The 13,883-nt window shown below is 38.8% G+C and overlaps 1 protein-coding gene across 1 annotated transcript in view; it reads right to left on the bottom strand.

Moving 5' to 3' along the window:
• VBP1 (VHL binding protein 1) overlaps positions 1-13,857 on the bottom strand; it is a 27,011-nt gene extending 13,154 nt beyond the window's left edge. The window contains exons 1-2 of the mRNA XM_014836839.3: positions 13,701-13,857; positions 10,111-10,235 (exon numbers count right to left, since the gene is read on the bottom strand). Of these exons, the coding sequence (XP_014692325.1) occupies positions 10,111-10,235; positions 13,701-13,793 (218 nt within the window). The 5' untranslated portion in view covers positions 13,794-13,857. The remainder of the gene's footprint in view (positions 1-10,110; positions 10,236-13,700) is intronic.
• Positions 13,858-13,883: the final 26 nt, after the last annotated feature.

The following is a 13,883-nucleotide window of genomic DNA, read 5'->3' as shown; positions in this document are numbered from 1 at the left end:
GGGAAGATGGAATGCTTCCTAACACATTCTACGAGGCCAACATCATTCTGGTACCAAAGCCTGACAAGGACAACACAAAAAAGGAAAACTACAGGCCAATATTGCTGATGAACATAGATGCAAAAATTCTCAACAAAATATTGGCAACTCAAATACAGCAATACATTAAAAGGATCATACATCAAGATCAAGTGAGATTTATACCAGGGACACAGGGATGGTTCAACATCTGCAAATCAATCAGTGTGGTACACCACATCAACAAATTGAGGAATGGAAACCACATGATCATCTCAACAGATGTGGAGAAAACATCTGACAAGATCCAACAGCCATTTATGATAAAAACTCTTAACAAAATGGGGATAGAAGGAAATTACCTCAACATAATAAAGGCCACATATGACAAACCCACAGCCAACATCATACTCAATGGGGAAAAACTGAATGCCATCCTCTGAGAACAGGCACAAGACAGGATGCCCACTCTCACCACTCTTATTCCACGTAGTACTGGAGGTTTTGGCCAGAGCAATTAGGCAAGCCAAAGGAATAAAAGGAATCCAAATAGGGAGTGAAGAAGTGAAACTCCCGCTGTTTGCAGATGACATGATCTTATATATGGACAATCCTAAAGAATCCATCAGAAAACTATTAGAAATAATTAACAACTACAGTATAGCTGCGGGGTACAAAATCAACTTACAAAAATCAGTTGCATTTCTATACTCTAATAACAAACATAGAGAACTCGAGAATACAATTCCATTTACAATCACAACAAAAAGAATAAAATATCTAGGAATAAATTTAACCAAGGAGGTGAAGGACTTCTACAATGGAAACTATAAGACATTATTGAAAGAAATAGATAATGACATAAAGAGACGGAAAGAGATTCCATGCGCATGGATTGGAAGAATAAACACAGTTAAAATGTCCATACTACCCAAAAGCAATCTACAGATTCAATGCAACCCCAATCAGAATCCCAATGACATTCATCAGGGAAATAGAACAAAGAATTCTAAAATTCATATGGAGCAACCAAAGACCCCCAATTGCTAAAGCAATCCTGAGAAAAAAGAACAAAGCTGGAGGCATCACAATCTGTGACTTCAAAAGGTACTACAAAGCCATAGTGATCAAAACAGCATGGTACTGGTACAAAGACAGACACGTAAATCAACAAAACAGAACTGAAAGCCCAGAAATAAAACCACACGTCTATGGACAGCTAACCTTGGACAAAAGTGCCAAGAACATACAATGGAGAAAAGACAGTCTCTTCAATAAACGGTGTTGGGAAATCTGGACAACCACTTGCAAAAGAAGGAAAGTAGACCATTATCTCACACCACACATAAAAATAAACTCAAAATGGATCAAAGACTTGATCAAGTCCTGAAACCATAAAACTCCTGGAAGATAATATAGGTAGTACACTCTTTTGACATCAAACTTAAAAGGATCTGATTGAATACCATGTCTTCTCAGACAAGGGAAACAGAAGAACAAATAAACAAGTGGGACTTCATCAGACTAAAGAGCTTCCGCAAGGCAAAAGAAACTAGGATCAAAACAAAAAGACAACCCACCAACTGGGAGAAAATATTTGCCAATCATATATCTGACAAGGGGTTAATCTCCATAATATATAAGGAACTCAAACAACTGAACAACAAAAAAACAAACAGGTCAATCAAAAAATGGGCAGAGGATATGAACAGACATTTTTCCAAAGAAGATATACAAATGGCCAACAGGCACATGAAAAGATGTTCAACATCACTAATCATCAGGGAAATGCAAATCAAAACTACACTAAGATACCACCTTACACCTGTTAAAATGGGTATAATCACTAAGTCTAAAAATAACAAATGTTGGAGAGAGTGTGCAGAGAAGGGAACCCTCATACACTGCTGGTGGGAATGCAAACTGGTGCAGCTACTATGGAAAGTAGGATGCTGATTCCTTAAAAAACTAAAAGAGAACTACCATATGACCCAGCTATCCCTTTGCTGGGTATCTACACAAACAACTTGAAATCAACAATCCAAAGTAACATATGCACCCCTATGTTCGTTGCAGCGCTATTCACAATAGCCAAGACATGGAAACAATCCAAGTGCCCAGTGACCAATGATTGGATAAACATGTGGTGTATGTATATAATGGAAGACTACTCAGCCATAAAAAAGACAAAATCACCCCATTGGCAACATGGATGGACCTGGAGGGTATTATGTACTAAGTGAAAAAAGCCAGACTAAGAAAGACAAACACCAGATGATTTCACTCATATGTGGAATATAAAGAAACACACAAAGAAAACAGTTCAGTGGTTACCAGGGCAAGGGGGTTGGGGGGTGAGCACAGGGGGTGAAGGAGAACACTTATGTGGTGACAGACAAGAAATAGTGTACAACTGAAATTTCATAATGATGTAAACTATTATGAACCAAATTTAAAAAAAACTTAAAAAAGATTTCTGCTCAGCAAAAGGCACTGTGAAGAGAATAAAAAGACAAGCCACAGACTAGGAGGAAATATTTGCAAAAGATATATCTGGTAAAGGACTGCTATGCAAAATATTACATTACAAAGAACTCTTGGAACTCAACAGTAAGAAAAGAAACAACTTCACTAAAGAATGGGCCAAAGACCTCAACAGACCCCTCACCAAACAAGATATACACATGGGAAATAAGCACATGAAAAGATGCTCCACATCATATGTCATCAGAAAAATGCAAATTAAAATAATGAGATACCACTACACACCCACCTATGAGAATGGCCCCAATCCAGAACACTGACACCACTAAACACTGGTGAGCATGTGGAGAACAGGAACATTCATCCATTGCTGGTGGGAAGGCAAAATGGTGCAGCCACTGTGAAAGATAGTTTGGCAGTTTCTCATGAAAGTAAACATACTCTTACCATACCATCCAGCAATTGCGCTCCCTGGTACTTACCCAAAGGAGGTGAAAATGCATTTCCACACAAAAACCTACACATGGATGTTTACAGCAGCTTTATTCATTTAATTGCCAAAACTTGGAAGCAACCAAGCTATCCTTCCATAGGTGAACGGATAAATAAATTGTGGTACATTCAGACAATGGAATACTATTCAACGCTAAAAGGAAATGAGCTACTGAGCCATGAAAAGACATGGAGGAATCTTAAAAGCATATTATGAAGTGAAAGAAGCCAATATGAAAAGGCTACATAGTGTATGATTCCAAACATAAGACATTCTGGAAAAGGCAAAATTATGGAGAAAGGAAAAAGGTCAGTGGTTGTCAGAGGTTAGGAGGGAAGGGAGGGATGAACAGGTGGAGCACAGAGAATTCTTAGAGCAGTGAAACTACTCTGTATGATACTATAATCATAGATACATGACATTATGCATTTGTCAAAACCCACATAATGTACAACCCAAGAGTGTACCCTAAGGTAAACTACAGACTTTAGTTGTTAATAATACATCAATACTGGCTCCTCAAATGTAACAAATGTACCACTCTGGTGGGAATGCTGATATTGGGGGAGGCTATGCATGTTTCAGGGGCAGGGGGTATATGGGAAATCTCTGTTCCTTCTGCTCAATTTTTCTATGAACCTAAAACTGCTCTAAAAAAATAGTCTACTAAAAAGTAACTTAAAAAAACCACTGGCAACTGACTCCCAAATGAAATCAACCACACTGACAAGAAAATAAGAGATAAAAATATGCTGAAAACACTCAAAGTCACTTAGAAAGGAAAGAACAAAATATTTTCTTTTTTGGTCACTGAGGTGTAACTGTTTTTTATGACATTTAGAAGCTGCTTGGAGCCAGCCCTGTGGCATAGTGGTTAAGTTTGGCGCACTCCACTTCAGTGGCCCATGTTCACAGGTTTGGATCCCGGGGGTGGACCTACACCACTCATCAGCCATGCTGTGGCAGTGTCCCATATACAAAAAGGAGGAAGACTGGCACAGATGTTAGTGCAGGGCTGATTTTCCTCAAGCAAAAAAAAAAAGGGGGGGGAGGGGAAGATTGGAAACAGATGTTAGCTCAGGGCTAATCTTCCTCAGCAAAAGCAGCAGCAGCAGAAGCAGCAGCAGCAGCTGCCCAAGGCTTTAACATGTTGTGCATGGAAAAATGCAAGAAATAGTTCTGGAGTCCCTATCAAATCACAATGTAATTTGTAACAAAACAAACTAAAGATACAAAAACAAAGCTGTGGTTCTTTCAAAATATATTTAACTAAATATTATTGATCAGTTTGTAAACAAAATTTAAATATAATGAAAATGTACTTAATGCATCATATAAAGGAAGTCACAGCACACGTGAAGGAGGCCAGCAGGGCAAACTTTATTACACCCTGTGCTACTGACCTGGTGAGAAACGCGTTAGACGAGTCCAGTGCTTAAAAAAAAAATGGTATCACTATCTGGTAATATAGTCCAGTGAATAATCTAGAAACATAGTCTTAGCATTCACTTTGTTTGACTTAGTTTGACTTAGTTCTATGAGCTCTTTACAATTCCATATGGATGTTGTAGGTCTCTCAATTTTGCTTATTTTTGTATGATGTGTTGATATAGGTAAATACTAGAAAGATATAGATGTATTCATTTGTAAAATATCTGAAACACATACAACATAAGAATTATGTGCATATCAAGTTTTTTGGTCAAGTAAATGATTTCTATGATATATTTTTGTATGTGTAAATATTACATATACTGTATAAGTTATGAAGCATATTAATAAATTGAGCAGCTGCAAACTCAGGCAACTTAGGAACCAGATAGCCAAGGCCACTGCAGATGTCCAAGCAATACATCCCACCCTACCCTGCTCCATCCCAAGAGTTAGGAGCTCTCCTGAACTGAGTGTTTACAGTCCCTTGTTTTCTTTTTCAAAGAGTTCCATCATATTTATGTGTATCCCTAAACAATAAATCCTTTGCTGGTTTCTTAGCTTAATACAAATGGTCTCGTATTGTATGCATTTTTCTGGGGTGTGCTTTTTTAACTCAATTAGGTCCCTAAGATTTGTTCGCTCATTTTCACTGCCATATAATATTCAATTATGAATATAACACAACTTCTTTATTCACTCTCCTGTCAATGGATAGTTGTCAATGGGTCAGTTCTAGGTCTTTGTTATTATATGTCCTGGCAGTGAGTAGGGGAATGAGAGGGGAGAGTAGCTTAGACGGGAAGTAGACCAAGTCTTCGAAAGAGAAGTAAGGCTAAAGGAGAATTTTCTAGGTGTTTTTCTCCCTCTAAATTGCCCTGGGCGAAGCACATTACCTACCTCAACACTGTAGGGGTAGAAAAAGAGTAGAATTGGTCAGAGGCAGGGAGTAGTTCAGGCTGAGGAGCTGAGAAGATGGTAGTACTGACCACCCGCAGTGCCCCTCTTGGGGAGAAGCAGCACTTGTCCAATGGCTGTGCCCTGGATTTTAATACCAGCAGCATTCTTCCTACCTCTACCCACCAGAAAGGACTTAAATTACTCCCACCCTCACATACATTACTGGCCAAAGTAACTGATATCCCAGAGAGAATATGAGTTTACAGGGAAAAGAAATGATAATTTGCTAAACTCAAGTACAATAAAATAAAGACAATAAACTCAACAACCTCTATCAGATGAAACAAAATTACATACTAAAAGATTATATACCAATTTAAAAATACCTCAAAGACAAAAGACAGGATATTGGTAATAGTAAGAATAAACAAATAGCTGTAATAAGAACCAATGAAAACTACTAGGTATAAAAAACGTAATGGTTGAAATAAAGAGCTCATGGATATCCAGCTAATTGCCAAAAGACAAAGTACCAAAGTCAGCAGAAGAGAGGAAATAATAAAGAGAAATAGAAGACAGAATTAGAAGCATCAGCATCCGTATTGACAAGAATCACAGAAGGAGAGAAGGGAAAAAAAATTAACAGATGATAGATAAAAGGCATACAATTTACGTGTTAAAGAGATCACCACAAGAGAATCATGAAATACTAAAGAACTTTTACACAGCTGAAGGTAAAGTTAAAGGTAAATGACAGGCTGCAAGAAAAGATTTACAACATCTGTAAAGAAAAAGGTTAGTATCCAATCTAAACAGAGCCATCTGCTACAAAACTTGCTCATGCACAAAAACAGTTTTTGTTGCGTAGCTGCTATCACAGAGGTGAGGGAAATTCCAGAAAAAAATAAAAGAGAAAACAACTGGAAAAGGCTTTGAACTGAGCGGTGAAGACCAGAGAGAAGTAGGCATCATGAAGCAGATGCTGATATCAGCTGTATACCTGAGCCTGGGCCCTGACTTGCTGGATTTAAAAGCAATAACCCTATATTATTTACATGGAACACTCTTAAATATATATAATAAGTAGGCTGAACATAAAGGGACTGGAAAAGATACGCCAAGAAACTGTTAGCCACAAGAAAGCTGGGACAGCTGTAAGAATCCAACAAAATAGACTTTGTAACAATACACATTATTTTAATAGGGTTAAATTCACCAAGAAGGCATAATAATTTTCAAATGACACGCATCCAATAAAATAGACTAAAAAGTTTGTAAAAAAAGGACAGAAATTGTTTCACGTTAAGATGGCAGCAGACCAGCACTCCCACTTCTAATTGCTCAAATGGCCAGAGAAAATAAACCCATCCTTTGTTGGCAGGCAGCACAGAGCTGATAAGGTGATAGGAACTACAGGGCTAAGATTCCTGCAAGGGAAGAAACTGAGAGGTGAGCTGATTTCCTGCGGCCACTTTTACCAAATAGTACGTGAGGGGACGGTTCTCTTTATGGAAGTATGACAGCTTATTAATCAGTAAAAAAGAAATAACTGAATCAGAACATTATCATTTTGCAACTCATAATTAATGGATCTAGGCATTGAGTATCATAAAAAGAGATAAGTAGATACCATCTGCCTCTTAATGGAAGAACAGTACACAAATCTATGAAGCAGTGTTGCCAAAAAACACCCCACAAATACACCCTGAATATGATCAAAATTGTAAATCCAACTATCAATCTATAATAAATAGAGAGAAGAAAGAAACATGCTTGAAAATCCCACAATTCCTTTGAAATTGAGCAACATATTTCTGAATAACTCATGGATTATAAGTCTAAATGTGAAAGATAAAACAATAAAGCTTTGAGAATAAAACATTAAGAGGATACCTTCTTGAACTTGGGACAGGCAAATATTTCTTAAACAGGACACAAAAAGCACTAACCATTAAGAAAAAAGATTAACTTGGACCACATTAAAACTAAATGGTGAGGGGCCGGCCCCATGGCCGCGTGGTTCATGCACTCTGCTTGAGCGGCCCAGGGTTCACTGGTTCGGATCCTGGGCACAGACTTACACAGTGCTCATCAAGCCATGCTGAGGTGGTGTCCCACACAGAAGAACTAGAAGAATTTACAACTAGGATATACAACTATGTACTGGGGCTTTGGGGAGGGAAAAAAGAGGAAGATTGGCAACAGATGTGAGCTCAGGGCCAAGCTTCCTCACCAAAACAAAAACAAACCAAAAAAAGTATACCTCAAAAAAAATTTAAATTAAATGGTACCAAGTCAAAGAGTATGTCCATGACATACCCATAAAAAAAAGAAGAAATCAGAAGCCTACCAAATACCATACATAAAAATAAATTTCTGACGGATTAAGAAGTTAAATGTGAAAAGCAAAATTTTACAACTTTTAAAAGAAAATATAGGAGTTTGTCTTTTTAAATATGAAATATAGGATAGGATTTCTTAAAGAAGACACAAAAAGCAATAACTATTTAGGGCAACTTTGACTGAAAAACATTTAAATTAAGAACTACTGGGCAAAAGAAAGCATAATGAAAGAAAAAAGCCAAATTACAAAAGGAAGAAAAATATCTCACATATATAACCTAAAAGGATTAGTATCCAATATATAAAGAACTCCTACAAATAAAAAAAGACAACCAACCCACTACTAAAATGGGAAAATTCTTCAAAAAAGTTTTCCATATTCACTGTCTCCATCATTCCATCATTCTCTTTTAAACCACTGGACCAATAGTGTTTCCATCCAGAACATCAATGACTTCCACTTTGCTAATTTCAAATCCATTCTCAGTCTTTATCTTACTGGAGCCATCAGTAGTATTTGACACAAGCGATCATTCCCTCCTTCGTGATATATTTCCTTAGCTTGGCTTCCAGAAGCCCACAATCTCCTGGTTTTCCTGACCTCACTGGCAGCCTCTCTTCAGTCTTTTTTGCTGGTTATCTCTCTTCTCCCTAACTTCTTACTGTTGCAGTGCCCAGATCTTTGATCTTCTCTTCACCTACATGCCCTCCCTTGGTGATGAAGCTCATTCACTTCTCTGGTTTAAATGACCCCCAGTTTTTATTTCCAGCCCAAATCACTCCCAAAATTCAGACTCATATATTTAACTGCCTACTTAACATCTCCACGTGGATGTCCACCTCAAATGGGTACAGATTGAACTCCTGATATTCCCCCAAAACTGCTCCATCCAGTCTTCTCCATCTCTTCTGCCTCCAAATTCATAACCTGCCTTCGAAATTCTACACAACCATCTGGTCCTCTTAGAAGGTTCCCCTGAACCTCCCTGCCCCCTCCAGATCATGCCTTCCCCTTGCTAACTCATTACTTTGTACCAAAGCACCCTGACTGCTTTGTGTACTTTGTGTACTTATTTTATTTATATACCCATCATGCCCCTAGAAAGTGTCCTTGTTGAAAACAGATGATACTGCACCTTATTTCACCCAAAATAGCATCTGGCACCTACCAGGAATTTCATGTTCAACTGACAGAAGAATGCTGGCACATGTGCATAGCAGACATCCAGAAATATTTATTACAATGAATTGACTTTACAAGCTACTGTAAAAATACAGGGAAATAAAAGGATTGAGAGCAAGAATACCTTTGTCCTATGCCTATTAGCTATGAAATCTTGGAAAAATCATAAACTCTGTGGGTCTCTCATATCATTGGCAAAACGAGAAGAATGAATTAGACATCTAATATGTTATGAACCTAAAAGCTTTGGAATAAGGTCAATATTCATTCTATTATGCTTTCAAAACCATCTTTAGACTCACAATACCAAGTGCTGGCGAGGATGTGGAACAACCGGAACTTTCATACATTGCCAGTGGGAGTATAATATGGTATAGTGACCTTGGGGGACTTCTGGCAGTTTTCCATAAAATTGAACATACACTTACCATACAAGTCAGCAATTCCACCCCTAGGTAATTACCCAGGAAAAATGAAAACATATGCCCACACACAGAGTCAAAACCAAATGGGGAAACAACCCAAATGTCCATCAACAGGCAAATCGATAAAAATTGAGGTACGTCCACGTACAATGGAACATGACTCAGCAACAAAAAGAAACTAATTTACTGATAAACACAACACCATCAATGACTCTCAAAAGCATTATACTAAGTGTAAGAAGGGTAACCTAAAATACTAGTTACTATATGCTTCCATTTATATGAAATTCAAGAACAGACAAAACTAATTTATGGTGAAAATAATCAGAACAGTGGCTGTCTCTGGCAGTGAGCAGGGTTGGCTAGAAAGGAGGGAAAAGAACTTCCTGGAGCAATAGAAATTGTTCTATCATACTGATCTCAGCAATGATTACAAAAGTGGATATATTTGTCAAAATTCACCAAACTGAACATTCAACATTGGGACATTTTAGTGTATGTAAATTATGTCTCGATTTTTTTTAAAAGTGTAAGCCATACAAGATTAATTAAAAAAATCGGCCAGTCCAGTGGCGCAGCGGTTAAGTTCACATGTTCTGCTTCTCAGCGGCCCGGGGTTCACCGGTTCAGATCCTGGGCGTGGACATGGCACCACTTGGCAAAAGCCATGCTGTGGTATGCGTCCCACATATAAAGTAGAGGAAGATGGGCATGGATGTTAGCTCAGGGCCAGTCTTCCTCAGCAAAAAGAGGAGGATTGCTAGTAGTTAGCTCAGAGCTAATCTCCCTCAAAAAAAAAATTTTTTTTAAATCTTGGAAGTTTTTACACTTACCTCCTTTTCTTTTGAGCAAGGTTGAGTTCCATAAACTTATACTTCTGGTATTGTTCATCTAGTTTCTTTAGCACTGTATCTGCAGTCTCATTCCCAGGCTGTTTCATAAAGGAATCTACATCCTCCTTTAATATAAAAAATAACACATTACAAATTTTAGAATTCATACTTCTAATATGATATTTGACTGCTTTAGCTTTATCTTTAAAACATAAAAAGGTTGGTGTTTCATTTTCTCCACAGGATGGTTTTTAACTAAAAAAGTAGTTATAAAAAGTTAGAGACCATTTTAGACAGTGCACATACATTATATAGCTAATTTATTATTCCTCTACCTTCCTTTTCTTATTTTTATGTATATTGGGAAAGAAAGATGACCTTGCCTGCTTTATGCATCCTCCATGCAGCCCTAGTAGTAAATATGAAAATTACCAAGAATCAAACACATTGCCCAGTCATGTGCCCTAGCCACAAAACGCTTCAACAGGTTGGGGGCTAAAATTATCGATTTTATTACTTAAATTATTAACTCAACAAGTTCTGCCATAGAAATCATGCTAAATATGGTCATTAGGTTCCCAAGGCAAGCCACAAGTGCCTCCTCAAGTATCAAGTGGTTGAAATAAAGTAAACTTAAAAGGCAAGCAGAACAATAGTTTGTAACAGGAATAATTAAGCAAGAGAAAAGCATTAAAACTGAAAAGCATTTTTTAAATGTATACTATATGCTGATCCTTGAAGAAAAGCTAGTTAATTAGATAAGAACCAAAAACAAGATGAAAATACATGGAAACTTTAAGGAGATTCTATAACAGCCTTCTAGTACTTTAAAGAACTTTAGTCTTTCACTGCAAGTAAGTTAAATTCAATTATCTTACAGTTTCTGGGATCTCTACACCATTAATTTTATCCATGCTTACTAGCTACGAGGGAATATTTTAGCTGAAACAAGGCAAGGAGAAAAAGAGAAACACAACAACGGAGTCAACTATGAAGCCATCAAGCTAGAGACAGTAAAAGTAACTGAAAAGGTGAGGCTGAGGCAATGGCTGAGCTCTGTATGTAAACTGGAGATACTATCTTCCTAGAAGGGCCACTGCAGGAAAGAGAAATAAGTCAAAGTTTCCAGCACATGGTACCTGTTATGAGGAGCTTAGGGTCTAACAAGGAGAATTAACTATAGCAGAATAGGATTTCGGTTAAGAGACAGAGGCTGCCTGGTTTGAATTCTGGCTTCATCACATAATAGACGTGTTGACCTTGGGTAAGTTATTTAACCTCTCTCTTTTCCTCAATTTCCTTATCTGTAAAATGAAAAAAAAGTACCTTTTCCCCACAGGGGATTAAATGAGTTAGCATGTGTAAAATGCTTAGAAGAGTACGTGACAGCTAGGAAGTGCTCAACAAACATAGCTATATCTATAACACAATGTGCTAAGCGAATAGATGAAAGTACCAAGAAAACCATCTTGGGGTAATGGTCAGGAAAAACTACAGGGAGATCATATCTGAACTAGATATGAAATTCTAGAGATGAAGAGGTCAGTAAATGGACAAGGGGGAGAAAAGCAAATTACTGCACCAGTGGGAATGGGGAAATGGGCAAGGGTGAGGTCTGACTTGTAACCAGTATGGTATACTGCCTCCTGTCATCACAGAAACTAACATATATTAAGCGTCTACTTGCAATACTGAAAGCACATTCTCCATCTCCCATAGCAACTCTGTAAGTATTGTTATTCCTATTCCAATTAAAGAAACTGAGGCTCAAAGTGATAAAATAATACGCTCAAGACTAAGCAGCAACTGGGAAGTAGAGGCAGAATTCAAATCCTGGTCTATTTAGATGCCAATGTTCTTTCTACAATACCATGCAATTCCCATTAGTTTGGGAACATAAAAATAATTACGTAAAATTTGGACTGCTTACTACATCATATTGGCAAAAATTTTAAGGTCTAGAAAAAAATAACCCATAACATTTTAAGATAAAACTTTATAAAGCCCTCAAAGTTTATCCTCCTGAATTACTTTTGGAGTCATCTGTAGCTGAGCACCCTGAATGTAGTATTTAAGGCACTATGGAAATTCAATTCGACATCCAGTTAGGAGCTTATCCTATGTGTCAGGACTGTGCAAGGACCAGGAGAAATGATAATGAGCAAGATAACTACCTCACTTTCCTCCCAGTGGCAGAGCAGGATGTGTAAGTAGAGGCTCTGGAGCCCCACAGATTGCCCAAGTTCAAATCCTGGATAACTCACTCACACCCTGTGTGACACGGGACAAGTTACTAAAGGGCTCTGTGCCTCAGTTTCATCATCTACAAAACGGGAACGATAACAGTATCTACCTCCTAGAGTTTTGTTAAAGCATGAGCAAAGTCCCTGGCACTCAACAAAAATTATCTGTTGATACAATTAGTTCCCAGATGAACATAAAGAAACAAATGGCACAGCTTGGGGAGAAAACGCAAAATGACTAAAGAAAATAACTACAAAATTGAATCACCAAATGCAAATATGCAATATAGAGTGTATATAAAAGAATACACTCTAAATAAAATACATTCTAAGTAATCAATAAAACAAATGGGTCTTTTGAAGGATGTAAGACATGATTAACAAAAAGACAGAGATAAGGCAACAGAGGTACAAACCAAAAGGCCGAGAAAATTCCATTAAGAATTGATTCGGGAAAGACAGATGATACCGGCCTGGAAGGCCAGTCAGGTTTTCTGTCATTATTCAAATAGTTCTCAAATACTTTTTCTAGATTAGCCTAGAGCAAAGACAGGATTGAAAGCATCTCCTTGCTTCTCTTTGTTTGGACTTGGATTGGTCTACCTGTTCTATGAAGCCTCCAAATTGCATTCCCTGCCTCCTGTCTCAACTCCACACGACTCATTTTCTACTAAGTTGTTAGAATGATGTACCTAAAACCACTTATTCTCCTGAATTAGACGAAATATTATATCACGGCTTTATTTAGACACCTTCTAACGACAGCCCGTTGCCTATTGGATAAAGCCTCAATTCCTTAGCAGAACACACAAGGACTTCACATTCTCACCCTATCCCACTTTCCCATCAGCCTCTTATTCCATTCCTCTAAGGCAACAAACCGCTGCTCTCCTTCAACAGACTGTCTTTTCCTATTTTCAAACCTTAGCAGGAGCCATTCTGCCTACTCATTGTATCCTAAGTCACCATTTATCTGTCGGTCTCTCCAGCACTTAGGCTGAGTCTCGAGTTTCTCACCGCTTCCCCTTTTCCAGGCAGCAGGGGACGAACCCCGGTGGCCGGGGCGGTCCCTCAGACCACCCCGCCCCCCACTCCGCTCCGACTCCCCAATCCTCCCGCCCGGCGCCCCCTTCTCTTCTCCAGCCTTCTCGGACCACGTTTCCCCCCCGGCAGTTCCCAGTACAGCTCAGTCCGTTGAGGCGCGGAGGGAGATAGAGGACGGAGCACTCCCTGCCAGGTCCTTTAGTTCAACTCCTTTTCCCAACAGTCGAGGCCAGAGTAAGGGCCGTGAAGGAAGGGGTGGCCCGCGGCCTAGCATCAAGATGCCGAGGACCAGCGCGCCCTTACCACAAACACGGCTTCAGGAATCCCTAGGTGGAGCCGCCGTCCGTTCCCTGCTGCCACTTCACCTAAACCACAACTGTCCTTAGCCGCCGCCATCTTGGGGAAGCAAGCGCGCGACTAACTGCTTCTCCAACCGCCAGCCGCCGGGGGCCCGTGATTGGCTCGCTTGCACCTGCAAGCCCGCCC

This window comes from Equus asinus, chromosome X (genome assembly GCF_041296235.1).
Source record: "Equus asinus isolate D_3611 breed Donkey chromosome X, EquAss-T2T_v2, whole genome shotgun sequence".
In the NCBI taxonomy this organism is placed as follows: domain Eukaryota; kingdom Metazoa; phylum Chordata; class Mammalia; order Perissodactyla; family Equidae; genus Equus; species Equus asinus.
The sequence above is the reverse complement of the archived record's forward strand: the minus strand, read 5'-3'. Positions and strand labels throughout refer to the sequence as shown.